Source organism: Dipodomys merriami, unplaced genomic scaffold (assembly GCF_024711535.1).
Source record: "Dipodomys merriami isolate MVZ:Mamm:240054 unplaced genomic scaffold, mDipMer1.0.p SCAF_31, whole genome shotgun sequence".
In the NCBI taxonomy this organism is placed as follows: Eukaryota; Metazoa; Chordata; class Mammalia; order Rodentia; family Heteromyidae; genus Dipodomys; species Dipodomys merriami.
In genome coordinates, this window is record NW_027204604.1 from 9670417 (window position 1) to 9694099 (window position 23683).

At 48.7% G+C, this 23683-nt stretch overlaps 1 protein-coding gene and 1 long non-coding RNA gene across 3 annotated transcripts in view; one reads left to right on the plus strand and one right to left on the minus strand.

Moving 5' to 3' along the window:
- Window positions 1-23683, minus strand: part of Rassf5 (Ras association domain family member 5) — a 65745-nt gene that overhangs the window by 23796 nt on the left and 18266 nt on the right. For both annotated transcript variants that reach the window (XM_070041637.1, XM_070041639.1), the window contains exon 2: window positions 12636-12757. In XM_070041637.1, coding sequence (XP_069897738.1) covers window positions 12636-12757 — 122 coding nt within the window. The remainder of the gene's footprint in view (window positions 1-12635; window positions 12758-23683) is intronic.
- On the plus strand, window positions 5623-16801 carry LOC138841112 (uncharacterized). The gene is made up of 2 exons (XR_011376323.1): window positions 5623-5752; window positions 16384-16801. It is a non-coding gene; the product is annotated as an uncharacterized lncRNA (long non-coding RNA).

Here is a 23683-nt window from a genome sequence, read left to right on the forward strand (position 1 = left end):
TCCTTGTTAGAGCAGAATGCTTCAAAGCAAATATGGAGCCTTCCTACCAGCTCCGGTTGTAATCACCATTCGGGAGTCACCATTCTTTCCAAGGCTTCCAGTCATGCAAGCAGGACTTGGGTGCTGGAGTCAGACTCAAGATATGTGTGACTCTGGGGCCTAGATGCACTTAGTCACCATGCTATTCTGTCCCTCAACAGACATGAGACTATTTTGGCAGGCACTCTGCCAGCTTTAAATACAGCAGGGTATGGGGTGTGGAGTCCCAGGGAGAACAAACAGCCTGTAGAGCCTGCCATCATGAAGGGCGCCGAAGCACAGAGCAGAGCAACTCTGGTGGCCTGGGAGGGGCCAAAGGGGTGATCAGAACTCTTTCCAAGTGTCTGTAGTTTTGTCTGCAGTTCTGAGACAATCCAAGGCTGGGGAAACACAAGCTGGTGAAGAGCTAGACTCAACCCCTGGATGACAAGCTGCTGACTCCATTATTTAAGCTCTGGTTACTTTTATAGGAGCCTCTTCACCAAATCTGTCGGTGCTCAGGAGAGCTTCAAACTGCAACCCAACTTTCTTCCATCCTCCCACCCAGCTGCTTTCCCAGAAAGAGCTGGCAGGCACAGATCTGAGCCCATACTCCTGGACCAGATGCCCTGAGCTCAGGAAAACAGTCAGTACCAGAAGCTGCCTCTTCCTAGCAAGCTCAGTGCAGTCAAAACAGTGGAGCCTGGGCTGCAGGAGCTGTGGAAATTTCACACACATGGGGTTGAAAGCAGGCTCTGGGCCTGTCTTCAAAGGGGTATTTTAGAGACAGAAGAGGTCAAGGAAGTTGGTATCAGCCTCCAAAATCAGTGTCAGTCTGCTGGGTCGCGCAGAGACAGTTCTCAGTGATCGATGGGCCAAAGCTACTGACCTGCTTTGTCCAGCCAGTGAAGAAACATTCTATTCTTTCTAAAAAGAACCTCCTTGCTCAGGGGGAATCCAATACTTAAGGACAAAACAAGCACCAGATTCTAAGGCCTCCAAGGATCCCTGGAGTCACACAGGGAGCTGTGTGAAGCAGCCACAGTTTCTCCATTCAAAAGAACAATACAGCTAATAACAACCTTTTCATACCCCAAGTCAAAGTGCCCCAGGAGCCGGCATGAGTCTCTCCTCCTGAGCAACTCCCTAGATGCCACACCTGGGAGGAAAGTTCTCTGGGACACAGTGAACTGCGGCTGAATCAGCTTTTCAAAACTCTTTTACTACCCCATTGCTTCACTTACGTTCCTCTATAATCCTGAGAACAGGTTTTGTACCCACTTCACAGGTGAAGAAATGGAGGGAAGTAACTCCTTCCATCACACCTCATAATTTTCAAAGCCTCCCAACTTCTCGTGAATGTCCCTGTGCCACTCCACCTGTGCAAAATGCAGGCTTGCAATGATGCCATGTGCAGGAAGGAAGTGAGCGGACAGACAAGCCTCTGGGCTGGGTCCCTAGGACTAAAGGAAATCTATAAAGATCATCAGCAATACAGCAAGCTGGCCAGCCTCTAGGAGGAAAACAAATCCAGACTGACATGCTAAGGTCTCAAAGACAAGACTGGAGTCCCCTGAGTGATTAAGGACAACTGTCAAAACCCTCCCTTTTAGGAATAATCATCAGTGGTATTGATTGGCCCAGGTAAGGGAAACCTGGTAAAGTACAGAGGCCAGGTCTGGCTGGTGCCATATTGGCCACATGGTGGATGGTAGGGTCTGGCAACTTGTCTTCATGATGGGAGAAGGAAACTCTCCCCCTGACCCCCATCACCTGCCTCCCAGGTAATGGGCGTGCCCGGACCCCTGAAGGCAGGGGCAGGCACTTGGCGGATAGGTTACTGAATCTGTCAGGCCAGTGCCTAGGACTGGGAATTTCCTGAGGATCTGCCCCCTGTGCTGACCTATTTAGGCCCAGACCAGCCTAGCTGATGGCTCCATGCCACGTGTGTCTCCTGGCTCATTTTCAGTCATCATGGAGTCCCAATTCAGCTCCAATGGGAGCTGAATTGGCTTGTTGGTTTTGTTCTTGTTCTTTCTTTCCTCTTTAGCGTGTTTCCTAGCTGTGTTATGTGTACTTGTGTGCTACAGGCCTTTGCAACAACTGGCGGCCTGCAGCCTGTTAACTGTATACTAAAGACTCCAATATTCTATGTTTCCAAGTGTGGTTTCTGGGAATATTTACCTTACAACACTGGCATAGAGGAGCCTCCCAACCTCTGAGAGGGGGGTAACTCACAGAACATGGGAACTAATTGTTCTTGTCCCTGGGCCCAGGAAGAAGGGCAGGACCAAAAGTACAGGATGAGGGGCTGGGAAGGTAGCTCAGCGGTAGAGTGCATGCCTTGCAAAAGTACAGGATGAAGAATCTGAGATCCACAGTATCACACTGGGGATCAGAAATAATAAGTGGGTCACTTTCCCTGACTCAGCGTATCAGAGGATGGAAGGCGCTGTTTCAGGCTTTCTTCCTTTCTCAGATGCAATCCTGGCATGAGGCTGAAACCCCTTGTCAGGGCCACCTTGGGTCTGTAGGTTCCTGGAAGTCAGGAGCTGGGTTTTGAATCCCAGCTTCAACCTAAGCAACTCTGGAGCTCAGGTGGTTCCCCCACGCCCCACCTGAGGGGCAGAGGCTGAAAATGGGATCAAGCGCTCTCCCACCCACATTACATATTTTGAAATTATTAACGAGTATGATTAACTTGCTGGGCATCATTTCATGTAATCCCCACAAGACACATATAAGGAAGTGGTCATTATTATCTCTGTTTTACAGACAAGGAGGATCAGGTGGGTTTGATCACTTTCCTATTTGCCACACAGCCTGGTTAATGGTAGAACTAAACCAACCCAGAGGGGTTAGACTCTAAAACCCTGAGCCCTTGACCAATACACTCTGTGCCTCGTGGGTGAGCCCTGATTACTCTCATCATAACCACACGGCCTGAAACTGTAGTTCATAAACAAGGTAGAGACCACGGTCTCAGTCTGCCTGTACTCCTGTCCTTTCTTCTCTCCCCGCCACCCCGCCCCCTCCAACAGGGTGTCCCGGCTCCCCAGAGGGCTAGTGTCCTGCAAACAGCTTTCAGCCACACCTGACAGACCTGTAGCCCATACTTCTCTCTCTCAGGTAGTTCCAGATGGGAATTACACCAGCTCCCAGTATGTGCCCTGCCCACCACAGCCGCATTCTAGGCAAAATGGAGTTCTGTGGGGCCCCACCTCACCGGGCTGCTGCTCACTCTCCCCTACTACGATTTCCTAACTCGACAAATGCCATTTGCCTAAATGACTGCAAATGACTCCTGCCTCCCAGGAGTTGCCCTGTTCTTATCTTTGCCTCCTCCAGTCTCTCCATCCCTTGCTGTCAAGCTCTGATCATGGTAGTTTCTAGTCACAGAACCATTTATCCATATGCTGGCTCATGATGATCAAGTAAGTATACCGGGTCAAGCTCTACTTGCCTATTCACTCATTCAACAAATAATCATCAAGTACTTTCTACATGGCAAGCATGGGTCTGGGTATCCAAGTCTGGCAGGAAGAAGACACTATCACTGCCTTCCTATAGTTTAGAGAAAAGGTCATTCAATGGGAAGTTATATTAAAATTGGTGATGAGCCCTGATGTTGGTGGCTCACACCTGTAATCCTGGTTACTCAGGAGACTGAGAGTCAGGACTGTGGTTCAAAGCTAGCCTGATCAGGAAAGTGGGGAAGGTGGGAGAGGGAAAGGGAAGGGGGGGGGAGAGGGAGGAAAGATCTTTAAATACAGTCCTGTGCTCCCTTAACAAAGATTCAGTCAACAATTGAACATAGGTACAACAGTGATCCCATAAGATTATAATGAAGTTAAAAATTCCTATCACCTAGCATTTTTACTGATGTTTTCTGTTTAGAGACACAGCATTTCTATTGCATTACAGTTACCCACAGTATTCAGTACAATAATACATTATACACACTTGTAGCTTACCAGGAATGGGTTATGCCATACAGTCCACGTGTGTAGTAGGTTATGAAGTCCAATCTATGAGGCTCACCTCACAAAATCAATACACTTAACCACGCATTTCTCTTTATCTCTGTTATTAAGAGCCACATGATTGTGTAAACACACAAATATTGCTGGGTACTGGTAGCTCATGCCTATGATCCTAGCTACTGAGGAGGCTGAGATTTGAGAACTGAAGTTCTAGCCTGACAAACCTGAGATAACTCTTATCTCCAAATAACCAGCAAAAGGCTGGAAGTGAAAGTGTGGCTCAAATAGAGCACCAGTCATGATCCCTGAAGCCCTAGATCCAGCCAGTAAATAAACAGATACATACATAAATAAAAATATTCAAATAGTCTAAAAATAAAGGAATAAAGAAATAGTATGCTAAATCAAAAGAAAACTACAGTGGGTATATTAGTATGAGACAGACCAGATTTTAGATCAAAAATTTTTTTCCAGGGATAAATGTTGCTTTATAATGATAAAGGAATAAATTAATCAAGAGGACATCATTGTAAAATTCACCTAATAATAGAGCTTCAAAATAGAAATATAGCCATGTATAGTGGTGCATGCTGTCATTGCAGCTACTAGAGGTGGAGGTGGAGGCCAGAAGATCGTAAGTTTGGGGCCACCCTGGCTGTTAGTTAGATGCTACCTCAAAAACAAAATACCAGCTTTCCCCCTTTTCTCTCAATAACAACTCAAACAGGCAGACAAATGCAAGTTACTGTTACTATTAATCACAATTCCATTCCATTTGATAGCCTCCGTTTATTTATTTATTTGTTTGTTTGTTTGTTTTTGTGCAGGTCCTGGGGCTTGAACTCCCTACCACTTGAGTGACAGCTTCACTTCTGGCTTTTGGGTGTTTAATTGGAGATAAAAGTCTCATGGACTTTCCTGCTCAGGATGGCTTTGAACCATGATCCTCAGATTTCAGCTCCCAGAGTAGCTAGGATTATAGGCATGGCAGATCAGTTGATAGGTAGATAGGTAGGTAGGTAGGTAGGTAGGTAGGTAGATAGACAGACAGACAGACAGACAGACAGACAGACAGACAGACAGACAGACAGACAGATAGATAGATAGATAGATAGATAGATAGATAGATAGATAGATAGATAGATAGATAGATAGATAGATAGATAGATAGATTGATCGATCTTTGTCGGTCCTGAGGCTGGAACTCTGGGCCCCAGCATTGTCCCTGAGCTCTTCAGCTCAAGACAAGCGCTCTACCACTTGAGTGACAGCCCCACTTTCAGTTTTCTGGTGGCTAATTGGAGATAAGAGTCTCAGGGACTTTCTTGCCTGGGCTAGCTTTGAACTGCGATTCTCAGATCTTAGCTTCCTGAGTAGCTAGTATTACAGGCGTGAGCCACCGGTACCTGGCTATAAGCATGATTTTCATGGGAACTTTAGAGGTTATATTTTAAAGAGGTGTGTGGCTGTCAATTGGCGGGGGAGGATTTGTTAGGACGCCAGGGCCAGAAGCAGGTCATTCAGCCTCTTCCCCAAAGCTTTCAGTCTCTTCCTGCTCTCTGCCTCCCCCGTGTGGCAGTCTTGGATTCAGCAAGTGGCCATGGGGCTGAAGGCTGGAGTACTTACTTCCTCTTCCTCTTTGGAGAAAAGTCTAGAACAGAGTCCTTGGTAATGGCGACAGTGGGTCTAGAGGAGGGAGTTCAAGGTCTGGAGCTAGGAAACTTCAAACTGCTGGCCAGCTGAGTCAGATGGTAAGTGGTAACATTGGGAAGGGGTGTGTTTGTGTGTGTTTGAAGTGTGTGTACGAAGTGGGGTAGTGGAGACCTGCAGTCCTGAAAGGCCATCAGGCCAGGCTGATTACCCTGGAGTTTTGGGAGCCATCTGTCCCTTGGTGAATGGGGGGCAAGATCATCTATAGAAGAGAATGGAGCCTTGTTGGGAGGGAACATGTAAGTCATATAGCAAAAATGTGCCCACCCAGGCCTTGAGTAGTATCCTGGCTTAATGTCAGGTCAACAGCCCAACTTCCAGCACTGTGGAGAGCTGGCAGAGCCACACCATTAAGAGGTAGACTAAATCCTGAGGGTTTTCATCACAGGGGTTGATTAAAAAAAAAAAAATGCAGCAATGGCCCAGGACGGTTAGCAGGACATTCAGCCTGTCAGCTGCCCAGGCCTCACAACTATCCATGGATCTCCTCATCGCTCAGGGAGACCCTGAGGCTCAGAGAAACTTGGAGGCTCATCCCAGATCCTAAACCAAATATATCCTCTACCAATCTGGATGACAGCCTTGCTTTCTGGCTCCTCAGACCAGGGATAGCTTTCTCTTCCTTAAAACAATATTTAGTGTCTTTTAAAAACATGACATTTGAAGCATGTGAAGTCACCTGTTGGGCAAATAGCTCCAAAGCAAAGAGCAAAAGTTGAAAGTCTCATTTTCTCCCTTTCAACTTCCACCCCAGCAGAAGTGAGCTCCCTCTAGATGGGTTGTTGCTCAACAATCCAGGCTCTTCTGTACACACACACACACACACACACACACACACACACACACACACACACACACACACACACACACACACACACACACACACACACACACACACACACACACACACACACACACACACACACACACACACACACACACACACACACACACACACACACACACACACACACACACACACCCCAAAAGGCCGAGCCTGTCCTTTCCTGTGCTGGGCTTGTTTTCACTCTGCCTTGCTCCTGTCAGCCCTTGCAGATCCATCTCCCCTGGGGAAGCAGCACCCTGGAAACTGTGGATACTGGATTTTCTTCCCAGCCTCCCAAGAGCTCATTCCACGGGCTCTTAACCTGCAGTCCGTAGCCCGGAGACCTTCACCAGGTGGCCAGAGACAGTGGCCTTGCTAAGGCAGGCAGCATTTTCCCCTAGAGCACTAACAGGATTTTAGAGTGCGACCCGACTCAATAAATATTTGTGGAATGAGTCTGCAGCTGTTTTTAGACATATTTATTATTATTATTATTGAGATTGTATCAATCCAATGTGTATCTGGGTTAAAAAAAAGTCTATCGAAGTAGTCATTCAAGGATATTTACATTTTTTCCCTTTTATTTATTTTTATTTATTTATTTATTTTTTGGGTCTGGTCATAGGGCCTGAACTCTGGGCCTGGGCGCTGTCCCTCAGCTCTTCAGCTTAAGGCTAGCAGTCTACCACTTGAGCCACAGCGCCATTTCCGGCTTTTTTCTTTTTGCTTATGTGGTGCTGAGGAATTGAACCCAGGGCCTCATGCATGCAAGGCAAGCGCTCTACCACTGAGCCACCTTCCCAGCCCCATTTTTTCCCTTTTAATATAAACTTATCTATATTTTACAAAACGAGTCTAGTTCAAGAGAGCTTTGAGGTACGGGTGATTCATGCTTCTAACCCTAGCTACTTGGTTGACTAAAATCTAAGGATTGCAGTTCAAAGCCAGCCCAGTCAGGAAAGCCTGTGAGACTCTTATTTCCAATTAAACATCAAAAGGCTAGAAGTAGAAGTGTGGTTCAAATGGCAGCGCATCAGCCTTGAGAAAAAGCTAAGGGATAAGTGCCAAGGCCCTGGGTTCAAGCTCTGGCACCACACACACACACACACACACACACACACACACACACACACACACACACACACACACACACACACACACACACACACACACACACACACACACACACACACACACACACACACACACACACACACACACACACACGAGAACTTTGAAGGAAATAAATTATGGCTGTAATCCTAAAAGTGGGGAGAACTGGTGTGTGAAGGATGAGCAGCAATGGGGTGAGCCTCTGGCTTCTGGAACCCTGAAGGGCAGGAGGAGGAAAGGCATCTGGCCTGGTCGGTAAAAGAGTTGAGGAATGGCTGAGTGGGATTTGAGTAGCAGGAGGGTGTTCAAGTTTTCTCCTATAGTCTGAGCATTCCAGCTCCCAAGAATAGGGACCCCAAAAGGCCAGAGAGACAGAGCTGCCAGGACTCCCCTGGACTTCAGTGGGTAATATGCACAATGGCCACAGGTGGCAAGGCGAAGCAGCCTCTCCTGATGGAGGCAGCCTTGCCCAGAGGCCCTGGGAGGACCAGAGGGCGCCACTGGGGGGCTCACTGCATTGTGACGGCACTGGGAAAGATGCTGAGGGCTTTTCATCCCCGGGAACATCGTGAGCGCTTCCCCTGCCCTCACCATGCTGGGGTTTGAGCTCAGGGCCTCCAGCTTGCTAGGCAGACATTTTATGGATTTATGAGCTGTGCCTCTGGCTCTCTGAAAGCACTTTAAACAAATTTTGTGTTGTTCTTTTTTTGGTCAGTCCTGGGGCTTGAACTCAGGTTCTGAGCACTATCCCTGAGACTCTTTGTGCTCAAGGCTAGTACTCTCCCACTTGTGCCACAGTGCCACGTCCAGCTTTTTCTGAGTAATTGACTGGAGATAAGAGTCTCATGGAATTTCCTGTCTGGGCTGGCTTCGAACTGTGATCCTCAGACCTCAGCCTCCTGAGTAGCTAGAATTACAGGCCTGAGCCACCAGCGCTTGGCTGAAAACACTTTTTAGACCACAGAGAAGTATCAATTCTTCGGGGCAGGTCCCCAGATAAAGTAATTCCAGCTGTTTTGGCCATTTGCTGTGATATTTGCCTAATAGGAATGATGTTTTCTGGGCAAACAGGCTAAAACCTAAGTCAGGATTTGGGGTGCGCTTGCAAGAGGATTTGTTTAGTCATACAACAAGTAACCAAGAAAGGCAGGCAACCTGCGCCTTAGGATCTCTGAAAAGAGACGGCCAAACCACTGGTTCCTTGACTGGCAATAACCTAGTTAGCTATCAGTCACCCTTGGGTCGGTTTGTGACACCTGGGTGACACAGGCCAGCGCACGAGTCTGTAACTGGGGGCTGTGAGCCATCCCTGCTTTCCTACCTCCCCCCTGCTCTGACAGAGAGAATGTTGTGATTAGTGCTTTTAAAAGGTTGAGGCCAAGTACTTATCTACAGGATAATCTCAACCATGTTTTTAAAAATGTATGAATGTACAGGAAGGATGTATAAAAATGTGAACTCAGAGGAGTCTCTCCGGCTGGAGGAAAATCGATGCTTCTCGTTCCCTTAAAGATCAGAGAGGAGAAATGGCAGAAAGCTGAGACCTTCTAGATAGCCAAGAACTAACTGAGCTCAGACCTAGGCCCTGCCATGATATAGCCCCAAGACAATGGCACTGCCCTTTGAGATCGGCTCAGCCCCGTGATGACACCCAAGATGAAGGAAGGTTGCGTCCTGAGCCTAACAGAAATCAAGCCAAGATGGAAATCAGCACAAACAAGCTTTTTAGAAACTGCAAGGGACCTGGAGCAGGGCCAGCTTTATTGACAGAAGGCCGGGTCCAGTCTGCTCCGCTGAAGTACGCAGCCAGTCCTGTCCAAGGCAAACACCAAGGCCTGCCCAGCCGGCCCAGCAGCCTGACACAGTCTGCTCAGCACCACGTGGGATTCTTGCTTCTGCCTCTGTGACATCTCAGTCACATTTCCACTCCAGCCAGCTCCCACTTAGCTTGTAGAGTGGTCTGCCTACTCTCTCCCACAGAGGAAAGAAAAAGTGCTGCTTCCTGGCTGGCATTCTGAGGATGAGATGCAATGGGTGCAAACCCCAAGTCCTTTCTGTGTGATGCTCACAACACCTAGGGGCTGGCTAAGCTTTGCACAGCCAGGCTTTACAGCCTTGGCACAACTGACATTTGGGCCAGGTAATGCCTTGTAGTGGGTCTCCTGTGCATTACAGGATGATGGCCTCATTCAAGCCAGTGCTAGTAACATTCCTGAGTTGGGCAAAATCACCTCCTTCAAAAAATATGTATTTTAGCCAGGCTCTGGTGGCTCATGTCTGTAATCCTAGCTACTCAGGAGGCTGAGATCTGAGGATCACGGTTCAAAGCCAGCCTGGGCAGGAAAGTCTGTGAGACTCTTATCTCCAATTAACCACCAGAAAATCAGAAGTTGTGCTGTGGCTCAAGTGGTAGAGCGCTTGCCTTGACCTGAAGAGCTCAGGGACAGCGTCCAGGCCCTAAGTTCAAGCCCCATGATTGACAAAAAAATATATATATATTTTTTTAAGTAGTTGTACAACTAGTGCTGCAGAAGAAGGAATAGAGAATCTCTAAGGTAATCCAGGAAGCAGTGTGTGTGTGGTGTGTGTGTGGGGGGGGATTACTCCAGGACAGGGGATGGGTAGGGTGGGTAGGGTTGGGGAACAGAAAGAAGAGCCACATCTGTAATTCTAGCTACTCAGGAGGCTGAGATCTGAGGATCGAAGTTCAAAGATATCCGTGAGACTCTTATCTCCAATTACCACTGAAAGGCTAGAAGTGGAGGTATAGCTCAAGTGGTAAGAGTTCTAGCTTTGAGTGAAAAAGCTAAAAACAGCACCAGGCTGAGTTCAAGTGCCAATACCAGCACAACAGAAAGGAAGGAAAGAAGGGAGGGAGAGAGGGAGGGAAGAAAGAAGGCAGGAAGGCAGGAAGGCAGGAAGGCAGGAAGGCAGGAAGGCAGGAAGGAAGAAAGGAAGGAAGAAGGAAAGAGAGAGGGAGGGAGGGTGGAAGGGAGAGAAGGAAGGAAGGAAGGAAGGAACTCAGAAGCCCCCAAAGAGAAAAACAAAAGTGGGAAGCGAATTATTTAAATAGGTTTGTAGGGATTTTGCTCAGTATGCAACCTCCTTCTTTGGTATCCTAAGGAAACCTTCAGTAAACATCTGCATCATTGGGCTGGGACATGGCTCAGTGGCAAGCATGCTTGTCTGGTATTTAGGAGGCCCTGAGTTTGGTCTACAGCAGCACCACCGACAACAGGAGAAATCTGTGTTGTTCCTTAATACTTGGGGAACCTGACAAGCGCCCCATGTCTTACCTCTACCCTGGACTGTCAGGTTTCAGCTGGGAGCCAGCTCCTTCCTTCCAAGAGGCCTGGTCACAGTCAGGCCACACCACAAACTGGTATCATTGCAAAGACCAAGTGGAGAGAGTGCTAAATTTTTAAATATATGATTTAGGACCAACTTAAAATCATTTTCTTTAAATCATATGCCATCCTTAGCTTCTAGCATAGCTTTTCCAATGGGAGGAAGAAGGGAAAAGGGAAGAGCAGGGAGTCTGGGAACCCATGGACAGGTTGGGTATTTGAACACCATTGAATATGTGGATGTTTCCATTGACACTTGGTGTTGCTCATGGGTCCCCTTTCTGGGCCTTCTATTACTGTCTGTCAGTACCCAGGGCTTTTCCCTCTTAAACAGAGATTGCTTTAACGTCACTCTCCTTCCCTATTGTAAATACATGATATCCAGGGACAATATCTCTACCCTTTATCACTCAGTCTCCAGCATTCCTGGGCCTGGCACATGGAGAAAATTCACAACATACTTGTTAAGTAAGTAAACGGGCCAGGTGCTGGTGGTGGCTCACGCCTGTAATCCAAGCTACTCAGGAGGCTGAGATCTGAGGATCATGGTTCAAAGCCAGCCCAGGCAGGGAAGTCTGAAGACGCTTATCTCTAATAACTATTCGGAAAAAGACAGGAGGGGTGCTGTGATGCAAGTGCTAGTCTTGAGAAAATCTCAGGAACAGCACCCAGACTCTGAGTTCAAGCCTCAGGTCTCTCTCTCTCTCTCTATCACATACACACACACACACACACACACACACACACACACACACACACACACACACACACATACACACAAACAAGTAAATAGATGAGATCCTGTGATAGTCCTTACTTCCATGATCAGATGAAGGCTCTCAGCAAATGTCACCATCTTTGGGAAGCCTTGCAGCACTGCACCCCACCCCCTCACCGCCATGCTTAGCTACACTTTCATTATTGCATATGTACCCCAGAATATACTATTTTGTGTGGACTCTGCCTGCCCCACCAGGATGTAAGCCCCCTGAGGGATAATCATAGAATATATCATTTAGTTCTCCTCCAGCAGCACTGGGCACAGGGTAGATCATCACCACACGTGTGTGTTCAATCCACAGATCAATAACTGTGTGCCTCTGATTCCATTCCAAACCCTGCACACTGCAAGTAGTGTGTGTAGGGGCTTTGGCAAAATCCAGAACCAACTGTGGCTCTAGATATCAACTTCTTGGGTTCTTTAACATGGGAAAGAGCCTTTGTCCCACCCCTCCAAGGTGGGTGTGGCCTGCCTGGATGAGTGGCAGGCAGGATAATGGGAAAGGCTGAGACTGATGATTCATAATCCGAAGGCAGAATGATGTGTGAGGCTTCAGCTCCACCTTCCCCACTGCCCCAGTATACTAAGGACCTTCTTAGAAGCTTCTCTGGGATTCACCCTTTCCCTACCCAAACCCATACCTAGATGGGAGCAGCAGGCACAAGCAGAGCACTACTGATTTCCTGTAGACTGTTCCAAGCCACTTTTCTGAAAAGAAATGTATCTGTGTCTCCCCCCTCAAAGGATACCCCAATGTCCAGAACCCTTGGAATACTAAGGCCTCAAACCAGCCCCTGCTGCCCAGAGCTAATTGGAGAGACGGTAGCACCAGGGGCACATTGGGCTCTGCTGCTTACCTGGCCGAAGGCCGGGGTTAAGGTACTCTCTGGAGAGGTTCTGTCGCAGGCCCTGCCCTCCTGCTGACTGCAGTCCAGCTGGATCAGCTTGCGGCACTCTGGGTGGCAGGTGAACTTACAGTCTGGAGGGAAAGAACCAAAGGGGAGAATCAGGAGCCAGGCAGAGAAAGAAGCTGGCAGACTGCATTTAGTTCTGATGGGAAAACTGGTGTGGGAGAGGCAGGGTGGGCGGGAGACCTGGTGAGAATGGCAGCTTCCCCGAGTGCTTGTCACCTGCACACCTGCAGTGTGACCTTACACCTGTCACCATGGGAGCCGAAGGACTTCAGTGATGTCCTCACACTCGGCCATCAGACCCTAGAGCAGTGCTTTTTCTGCTAATTCACCTGGATCACTAGGGGCCATGGATTCCCGGGGAAGGTTTCGTCGAGCCTCACCTTGGGAATCTGTAAAACACACGTACAGGACTGCCCAGCATCTGGCGTAAGGATGTTTACAGGCACAGAGAACAATGTCTGGAAGAATTAAAAGTGTTCCAGAGACAAAGGCACGATCATCAGCCAGAAGGGCTGTGACCTCGCAGTCCCTGCCCAGTCAGAAGCGTTAGGATGGCTATGCTAGCCCCAGTGAAACAGCCTACCGACAATGTCCCAAATGAGGGGTAGTGCCTGTCTTCTACAGTCAGTGTTTTCTTCCACAGAAGCAGAGACTTGATCATCAACATTAGAAAGAACCCAGAGACCAGGTAATCCTAGCCACTGTAATCCTAGCTACTTAGAGGTTGAGATCTGAAGACCATGGTTCAAAGCCAGCCCGAGGAGGAAAGTCCATGAGACTCATATCTCCAATTAACCACCAAAAAGACAGATGTGGAGCTGTGGCTCAAGTTATAAAGCACCAGTGTTGACTGAAAAAAAGACAAAGAGACAGAATGCAGGCTCTGAGTTCAAGCCCTAGTACTGGTCAAAAATAAACAAATAAAAAAGCATCGTGGGGACTCCCTTACAGATGGAGAAACTAAAATCCAGAGAGAGATAGAGTGCTTGGAGATGCAGTTTATGAGTGGGAGAGCCCCGGTGACTGGTGTTCCCCAACTTTCTTAAGGTCTTCTCTGAGCTTCCCAGAGAGAAGAGAGTTAAAGTGAAAGGGGGCAGAAGACCCAAGATTTCAGCTAGGTGGGAGGAAGGGAGACAGAAGGGGAGAATGAGAGTAACAGCAGAAACCGTTAACCGGAGTTCCACCACCAGGAAAGTGCACAGTGAAGTGCGGCTCCCACGATGGCTCTGGGATGGCCACAGCCGTGGGTCCTGGAGGTGTCACAGCTCAGGTAGGTGGCCCAGGCTCCACTTTCCAGGTGCCAGGGATCTCCTGTATGTCCGCTCCTGACTGTGAAGTCAGTGGCCTAGGATGGACAGAGGCATCACACCCCAGGCTTGTTTGATAACCTAGGGAGTAGGGACCACTTCTGGTTGATAAGGGCTCAGACATCCTAAGACTCTTCCTTCCAACAAGCTGGTTTCCAACAAGGTCTGGTTTCAAAAGCAGCCATAACACAGTCTATCTTGTGGTGTAACGATGGCTCCTCTTTCCTCCCATCTGTTTCGTGAGCTCTGGAATGACATTCCCACATTCCTCAGCTGTCTCTTGCCCTTATAGCCACAGAGGTAAAGACTTGGGCCACATTCCTTGTATGGCATTTCCCCCTGACAGATAAGGGGACATTGACTCCAAAATGCTGCCAGCTTCCTGCTCCATGGTCCGGCCCCCTTGCTAGGGAGTTGGTTAGATGTTCAACCCATCTTCTTCATGCCTGAAGGTGAGCTCTACCTATTTCCCTCGATCAGACCTGAGCCCTCAGGTCTCTCTGACTCTTCCTTTGAGGCCCCTCCTCTCACCTAAGGATAGAATGGGTGGGGTCACTTCTCTGAGGTACCTGCAGGTGTCCACGTGTGTTTCTGCCTACCACTATTGGGAGATCTGCTGCTTCACACAGAAACAGCCTCACCCTCGTTGGGCTCAAGGACATAGAGGGATGGGCAGGCCAAGTTCCCCCCACCCCCTGCCTGCATGCAGTGCCCAGAAATGCCAGGACTTTGATAATAAAGCACCAAAGCTGGAGCCCACAAAGGGCAGCATTGTTCCTGGCTCTGGTCCTGGGACACACCTGTGCCACTCATGATCATGCTCCAAGCGATGAAGAATGCTCCCAGGATGCCAAGGAGCAGGAACAAGGAAGTGGAGGAAGGAACAGAAGCCCTCTGGGCTCCACAGACAAAAAGAATGCCATCTGTGTACAAATAGGAAAGGGTTTGGAAAGCAGAAATCTCTCTCTCTTCTCTTGCAGCACCTTTCATAGTGACACAGGCATTCTGTTGTCTGTGCATCTGATCACTCTCCTTACCTGACTTCTGACACATGCGTGTCACACACACACACACACACACACACACACACACACACACACACACACACACACACACACACGAAAGGGCACCAAACCTCAGAAAGATCTTTATACTGGCTGAGCTGGATAGAACTGGGAACAGTAGACCCCTAGAGGAAGGCTTTCAGATTTCAGAAAAAAAGCACATGTGGGCACTAACGACTTTCTTCCATCAGCCAGAGTAATGACAGGCTGTAGCAAAGCCACGAGTGCATGACTTTGTACTTCCCGGTCCCTGGAAATGCCACGCCTGCAGCTTTCAGGCCGGCAGCGATGAAGTCAGAGCCCTCATACTCCTCTCCAAATGCAGCCTTCAGGGCTGATGTGTGTTGGGCGTGGGGTGAAACACCACATTCCAAAGCCAAACCATGTCCCAGGAGCCCCAGGGGGAAATCCCACAGACCACCATCCCTCAAGGGGCTCATCTCCATGCTGCCCAGCCGGCTCCCAACCCTGGGATCCCATTGTCCTCCACAGCCTCTCAGCTTGGACAAGACACCAGAGGGTAGAACAGAGCCACATAGGCTGAGCCCAGGCTTTCACAAGATCTGTGCTAGCCTGCAGCAACAGATTAAATAAGGCAGCACTCCTGGGGAGCCAGGGAACTAAGCAGAAGGACTGCTCACAGGACAAGACCACCAATGAGTTTGACAGTCCAAGGATAGACAGGGAAAGGCTCAAAGTGCGGGAGCCTTTATGGAGTGGAAACAAAGGATGGGCTATGAGGGGCTCAGATCTCAGGGGCTATGACAAGCAGGGGCTCTACTATCACTAAACAGCTAGGACCAGGGTCCTACTGCCAAGAGGCAGCTGGAGATCAGGGAGTGCTATTCCTAGGCTTTAATGATGGTTTCTGAAGGCCAACTGGCATTTCTTGACTTCAGTATTCTCATCTGTGGAACAGACTTATCCCCACAGGGGCTGGTGGCTCATGCATGTGAGCTACTCAGGAGGCCGAGATCAGAGGATCACAGTTCAAAATCAGCTTGGCAGGAAAGTTCATGAGACTCTTACCACCAATTAACCACCAAAGGCCAGAAGTAGAGCTGTGGCTGGAGTGATAGAGTGCTAGCCTTGAGTAAAAAAGCTAAGGGATGGCACCTAGAATCTGAGTTCAAGCCCCAATATGGCGTGCATACACACAGGAAGGAAGGAAGGAAGGAAGGAAGGAAGGAAGGAAGGAAGGAAGGAAGGAAGGAAGGAAGGAAGGAAGGAAGGGAGGGAGGGAGGGAGGAAGGGAGGAAGGGAGGAAGGGAAGACATTTCATCTTCTCCTGTCTAAGATATCCTTTCCTTCCAATTCTAGCACCACAGTTGGACAGATGTTTGGGCTGTCTTCCCTGTGTGCATCCTGTCTTCCCAGCGACGTGGCTCCCCAGGGGCCCTTTCTTATACATCTTCATCCTCAGACTAGCCCAAGGGGTTGTGTTGGAGAGAATAAATGTGCTTCCAGAATTTGGAAGAGGAGGCTATGGAAACTGAAGTCACTGTAAGGAAAAATGAGGAGGCCCCACAGCACCGGCCCCTCTGCAAGAAAGCAACCATGAGCCAGGAAAGGGGCCTCCATCACATCCAGTCTGCCTTGGTTTTCCTAGAGCTATGGGAGAGCAAAGGGCTTGAACCAGGTGGCTTCAAACAGAAGTTGTCTCCCACTTCTGGAAGTTGGAAGTTTGAAATAAGTTGTTGGCAGGCCCGTGCTGTCTTTAAACTATGTTTGGGATCCTTCCTTGCCTCTCTCTGGTTCTAGTGGCTTGCTGCCTGTCTTTTGGTCATCCTTGGCTTGTAGCTGCATAGGACCTGCTCCCTACGTAGCTATCTTAACATGGCTGTCTCTGAAGAACACTGGTCCCATGGGATTAGAGGACTACTCTACTCTAGTATGACCTCATCACAACTAATTACACGTGCAATGGCTCTATTTCCAAATAAGGTCACATTCTACAGTACTGAGGGTTAGCTTACTTACACGTGTCTTTCGGAGGGGAAGCTCAGACGAACCCTAACAGACCCAGAGCTGTATGGAGAACACAGAGCCCTTTAGGCCCCAAAAGATGAGGTCTCCCTGGACACCCTTTCCATTGCTCAGCAGTGAGTTGGCAGAATCGGGGGCCAAGGGTGAGGCCAAGGCCACCTGCCTGCCCACAGGACCCTGCTCCTGGCTCTTACAACCAAGGTCACATCTCAAACAAGGAGTTGGGCTCAGAGGCCATGACAAACTGTTTAGAGACGACATTGCTCCTTCTACTGGCCTTAGTGCAAGGAAGCCCGTCAGGTGGAACTGCATGCCAGGAGACTGTTTTCTCAAAATACAGATGCTGTGAACCTTCTTTTAATCCCCAAGGCTGCCAAAGTTAATTCTACCTGGCCCCCGTTGCCAAACATAGGCACATACCAGCCATGCGTACACCCTGCCAAGTGTCTATGTAACCCAAGTGGCTATTTTTTTTCTGAACCAGAGGCACTGCATCGATAAGACATCCTGGGGCCTTTCATGCTGGAGTTGCAGGCAAGATATGGAGATAACAGAACTCTCTCCACCTCCAGTTCTGGCCAAAGCATGGGTGAGGACAGGGAGACCCCAAGATACACAGCCTTACATGGGAAGCCCATCGCCTCCCTGTTTTCATTCCTAGCTTTTCAGCCTGTGTGGACAAAGCAGCTTCTGAGGTTAAGGCAATGCAGACCACTTTAATCTAGGAGCCCGCATCTATTCTCCATCCCTGGGAGAAAGTCAGCCATATCTGCCCCAACTTCCTTCCCCAGTATTCCTTCCCCAGTCTTCCTTTCTTCCTTCTTTCCTTCCTTCCTTCCTCTTTCCTTCCTTCCTTCCTTCTTTCCTTCCTTCCTTTCTGTCATGGGGCTTGATCTCTGGGCCTGGGCGCTGTCCCTCAGCTCTTCAGCTCAAGCCTAGCACTCTACCACTTGAGCCACAGTGCCACTTCCAGTTTGCTAGTGGTTTGTTGGAGATAAGAGTCTCACAGACTTTCCTGCCCAGGCTGGTTTTGAACTGCAATCCTCAGATCTCAGCCTCCTGAGTAGCCAGGATTATAGGCATGAACCACTGGCACCTGGCTCTTTCCCAGTCTTTCTTAGGATTAGTGACCTGATCTGCACTAGGGTGTCATGGAGAGAGAATGAACATTGGCAAAGGCTGGCCACTCTCACAATCCTCAGCTTTGTGACACTGAAAAGTTGCTGAATGTCTCTAAGCATTCATTTTCGCATCCACCAAATGGGAACCACAATGGCCAGTTCATTGACTAAGGATTGTATGGGATTCTTGGTTTCCAGAACTGTGTGGAAGCCTTGAACAGGTGGCTCTCAGTTAATCATGTTCTTTGCTCAGGTCCCTCTTCCCACTCTGTGGGTTTCTTTTACACACCACCAAACTCCTAGTAGGGAATCTATTGTCTCATCAACTTTCTCCCATTACAAATAGCTTTTCAAATAGCATACAAATAGCATACAAATAGCTTTTCGTGTTGAAACCATAAGTTAACTACTACAGAGGTATCTGGAAAAAAATGCATTGTAATATGGCAATTTATGAAAGTTCTTTAAAAGAATGAGTAAAGCCAGGCATGGTGGTACAAACCTGCAAATCTTAGCACTCTGGAGCCTGAGCTAGGAGAATCTTGAGTTTAAGGCCACAAGGAGTAATAGTGGCCAGCCGAGGCTTAATAATATGACCATGTCTTACAAATATAAACAAAAGAAGGCCAAAGACACAAATCAGAGCAGTAGCCCTCGGCCGGGTCCCTGTTCCAGCACTCTTTTCAAATATTCCTTTGAGGATTCCCTCCCCCTCCCCATTTTTGCATTGGGGTCACTCCACTACAGCCTCTGAGATGGACCAGCCCAGAGCATCACCCAGACAGCATCTCCCTTGCCCTCTGCTCCCCAACCTATCCCAGGCCTGTTCCACCTTCTGTGGCCCCAACCCTTGCCTTGCCTGCTGCACCCTTTGGCCAGGAAAACCCCTCTCAGTCCTTTAGATCTAGGGCCACCAGCCCCCTCTAATGGACCTGGTAGTTCTCTCTGCTCCTGCACCGCCTCCTCCAGTCTCCACGGCTGCATTCTCAAATAAAATCCTTCCCCAGCCTTTGCTCTTGGCCCTGCTGGGCATTCAGAGCTGGAGAAGCCCACGCACAGATAAGCGTTCAGAGGGGGCCTCACACCCAGTGAGCATTCCCTATCTCAGCACCAGGCACCCACTGCAGGTGTTCGTAAGTTCCCACTCCGAGGGTCTCCTCTGGTCTCTTTGAGCCTGAAAAGATCGAGTGAGTGACTGGCAGCCTCCCAGCCATAGGCTGTGGAGTCAGACTTGGAAATCCCTCCATCTTGGCTGTTCTCAGCCGCTCTGCCTCCTCACTTCATAGCCTGCTCCTTGGAGCGGTCCCTCTCCTTGGTCTTGGTCCCCCTACTCTACATTGGAGGCCAGGACGGGCTTCATGAGGAATGGCGGTTAGAGGAGGGCAGACAGAGGAAGGAAGAGCAAGGCTTGAAGGGTTTGGAGCAAGGAGTGCTTCTGCCTCTGTCTAGCAGCTAACAGCGAATGCACCCGTCCCTCAGAAGGCTTGTGGGGGGCTCACCTCCCAGCTAAGCCAAGTCACACAGATGCGGAAGCTGCTAGAACCTCCTCTAGACTGATTCTCCATTCACAACCCTTCCACCTCCAGGATACTCTATCTGAGAGGATCAAAACTACCAAGACAGCAGCCAGAGGTTCCTGTCCTGAGCTTGCAGGGAAACTTCACTAGAAAAGTCTCTCCCACTCAAACAGGCTGAATGGACATGGGGCTCCTAGCACCAGCCGCCTCACCAACTGGCACCCAGGTGCACCCACTCATCAGCTTTAACCCACAAGTCCTTGAAACACATTAACATGTTCAGTAGGGGTCATGTGTGTATGTGTGCTCATGTGTGTGTGTGCATACATGTGTGTATGTGCCAGTACTGGGGCTCAAAAATCAGGGCCTTTTAGCTTTTTCCCTCAAGGTTGGCACTCTACCACTTGAGCCAGAGCTCCACCTCTGGCTTTTTGCTAACTGGAAATAAGCATGTCAGGGACTTTCCTATCCTGGCTGGCTTCAAACTATGATCCCCAGATCTCAGCCTCCTGCATAGCTAGGATTACAGGCATTGACCACCTGGCATCAGTAGAGGTCTTTGAGTACAGGTGTAAGGTTTAGAACACTCAGTCCAAGGGCTGGGAAGTGACTCAGTGGTAGAGTGCTTGCCTTGCATGCCTGAGGCCCTTGGTTCAATTCCTCAGCACCACATAAGCAGAAAAAGCCAGAAGTGGCACTGTGGCTCAAGTGGTAGAGCGCTAGCCTTGAGTTGAACAGCTGAGGGACAGCGCCCAGGCCCAGAGTTCAGGCCCCATGTCTGACCAAAAAACAAAACAAACAAACAAAAAAACAATCAAGCCTCCAGAATCCTAGGGCAGGATTCGAACATGAGTCTGAGCCCCGCCTTTAACCATGTGAGCTTTCTGGACAATTCACCTCAGTCAAAGATGGAAATCATTTGGCCTCAACTTTCTCATCTGCAAATAGAGGCTATAATATGATTTGTGTTGGCAACTTGTCACCAAAATTAGAGAGAACATAGGTAAAGCATGCAGTGGTACCTGACACCCAGTAGGTATCTTTTATAATGCAATAGGACTCTTGAGTTTGGATATTTGGTTTTCATTTGACTCAGCACATAATGCCAGCCAAGAGACTCCTGATTTTCAGATCTACTCCAGCTCTATTAAGAACCCTGCAGCTTTCCTGTGTGTCTACATTCTTCCTACCTGCTGATACCTCCCTCCAACCTCTGCCCAGGATGTGCTCAGAAGAACAAGGCATGGGCTAGATAAGTAGGCTGTACCAGTGGGAAGGTGAAAGTCTGTGATGGCCGAGCTTGGAGGTCCTTGGCCACAGCCAAAGTCAACAGGACCTATACATTTTCCACACTGCTGCCTAACCTCCTGGTGAGACCGCAGCTAGGGTGTGGAAACTTCCTACTTGGGTCAGGCAGCCAGCTCAGGACATCTGTGTCTTTGTGTTTCCAGGAAAAGGTCTGAGCTCAGCCCTCTTGAGATCATATACTGTAGTTCCTTGTTTCAGAAGCTAGACCACCTCTGAGAACATTGAAGTACCCCCACCCTAGCCTTGCCCACAGGGCTTGGAGGCACACAACTGTGCCTTCCCAACTCCAGCACAATCAATACACAGACAGACCAACCGACAGGCGGAGTGCCAGGAAGGCAGGGAGCCAACAGGAAAGGTGAGTGCAATAGTAAGACCAAGTTCTGACCTTGAACTCTGAGGTCAGAGATGGCTGGACCCTCCCCTCGGAACAGCCACGGTGTGACTCTGGCTGCACAGGGGTACTGTCTCTGTGGGAAGAGAGGTTGCCTCTGATTCTGCTCAAGTTTGACCTGATGTTCCCATGCAGAACAGAACATAGAGGTCCCCTAGGTTAGATAGGGGGAAAATGCTAGAGAAGTGGGGTAGTGCTAGGGACTTGGGTAAACTGAGGCACAAAAAGGTGACTGAGGACTACTCCAAGATCCCAGTCCCTGCTCTCTCCCTATGGAGCTTGCTCGTGGCAAGGCTGGTGGGGTTGACAAGGTCACTCTGAAGTGACTTTATATTTTTAAGGATTGTTATTATAAAGGTGATGTATAGGGGGGGTTACTGTTACAAAAGTCAGGTAAATAGTATCTTTCTTTGAGAACAATGTCACCCCTCCCTTTGCTCTCCCAGTTTTCCCCTCACATCCCCACCCACACGTTGTGTAGTTCATTTTCAACAGTGTCTAGGAAGTACCACTGCTGCATCTGTTTACCCTTCGTCCCTCCATTTTTGTGCCTCCCCTTGTCCTCCCAAAGACATGTAAACAAGACAAAAAGAAAAGAAAATGAAAACAACAACAACAAAACCCTGTTTCCATTTCCTGGGTTTCATTTCAATAAATACTATTCTGTGTGATCAGATGCACATAGGCATTCATGCACCTTTGTGTTCCGCTCCTAAGAGTAGCTTCCTTTGGTCTCATTGTGAGTGAATGCCTAGATTCCTGTACAATTTGTCAAGTCCCAGTGTATTTTAGATCTAGCTTCCACGTATGAGAGAAAACATGAACCTCTTGCATCTCTGTACTGAAGGGAAAGGTAAAAGATCTGCTGGGTTGTTGCTCAACAGACATTGAAGCAGATTATCAGGGCTGGTCCTGGTGGCACAGACCTCTAATCCCACTTCCAGTACTTGGCCTGGGCTTCATAATGAGTACAAGGTCAACCTCGGCTACATGATGAGATGCTACCTCAAAAATAAGTAAGTCTTGAAACTCTGGTTCCTCTTGTCACAGTCCCAGGCAGGCTGGACATGCCCTGTGCCCCCTCCCAGATATACCAGACAATCTGGCAGAAGCCGGGCAACTGGGCAGCCTGCAGCAACAGAGGCACAGCCCTGACACGCATGGGTGGATGGGTACGGGCACACCTCGTGGCAGCACCATTAATCATCTTTCTCCAACCCAATCACATGCGCCAGGCTGACAACATCAGCAGAAGGCAGGTACTGCCAAGCCAGGCCATACGCGCGCGCGTGTGTGTGTGTGTGTGTGTGTGTGTGTGTGTGTGTGTGTGTGTGTGTGTGTGTGTGTGTGTGTGTGTGTGTGTGTGTGTGATGGCTGGGAAAGGGCAGGGGTCAGGCAGGGCAGGGAGGGAGGGAGGCAAGTCTGAACCATTCAGAGGGAGATGTAGGAAGCAAGAGCCCACCATGTGCCCAGCTACTCAGGAGTGCCACCTGACCCCAGGTCAAATGGCCAGTTTCCTGATACTGTGCTCTCTGAAGGTTCTGGCCTTGGAGGCATGCCTCCATTCTGCTGTGTGTGTGTGTGTGTGTGTGTGTGTGTGTGTGTGTGTGTGTGTGTGTGTGTGTGTACAAAATTATAAACACACTTAATAGAGTTGAGGCATTTTTATCCATTTCTGCTCCTCCTTCCAACAGCAGTAATTAACCTCTGGATAGAACAATGCTACAACTTCCCTTCCTAGCTCTTCTGTTCCATTTTTCTATATTTTTATACTTCTGACATTTATTCAGTTTTAAATCTTTTTAAAAAACTATAATGCTATACCACTTCTAGGCATCTACCCTGAACCACAGGAACCAATATGCAAGGACACATGCAGCTCAATGTTTATGCAGCACTGTTCACAATAGCTAGGATATGGAAACAACCTAGATGTCCCATCACAGATGAATGGATCCAAACATTGTGGTATCTATACACAATGGAATATTATGCAGCCATTAGAAATGACAAAATAATGGTATTTGCAGGGAAATGGATGGAGCTAGAAGAAATCATGTTGAGCGAGGTAAGCCAAGAGCAAAGAGACAAATAGTACATGGTCTCCCTGATAAGTGGATGTTAAATCCAAAATTAACAGGACTTAAGAAACAAAGAACTTCCACTCATCTGGTCGAACCACTACTAAATATCCCCATGCTGCTAATCATATGTATGGTGTATATGTGTACACCATTATATATTATAGACCGTGATATACATTTTGCTCCAGGAAAGTGACTTTAAATGAGCAT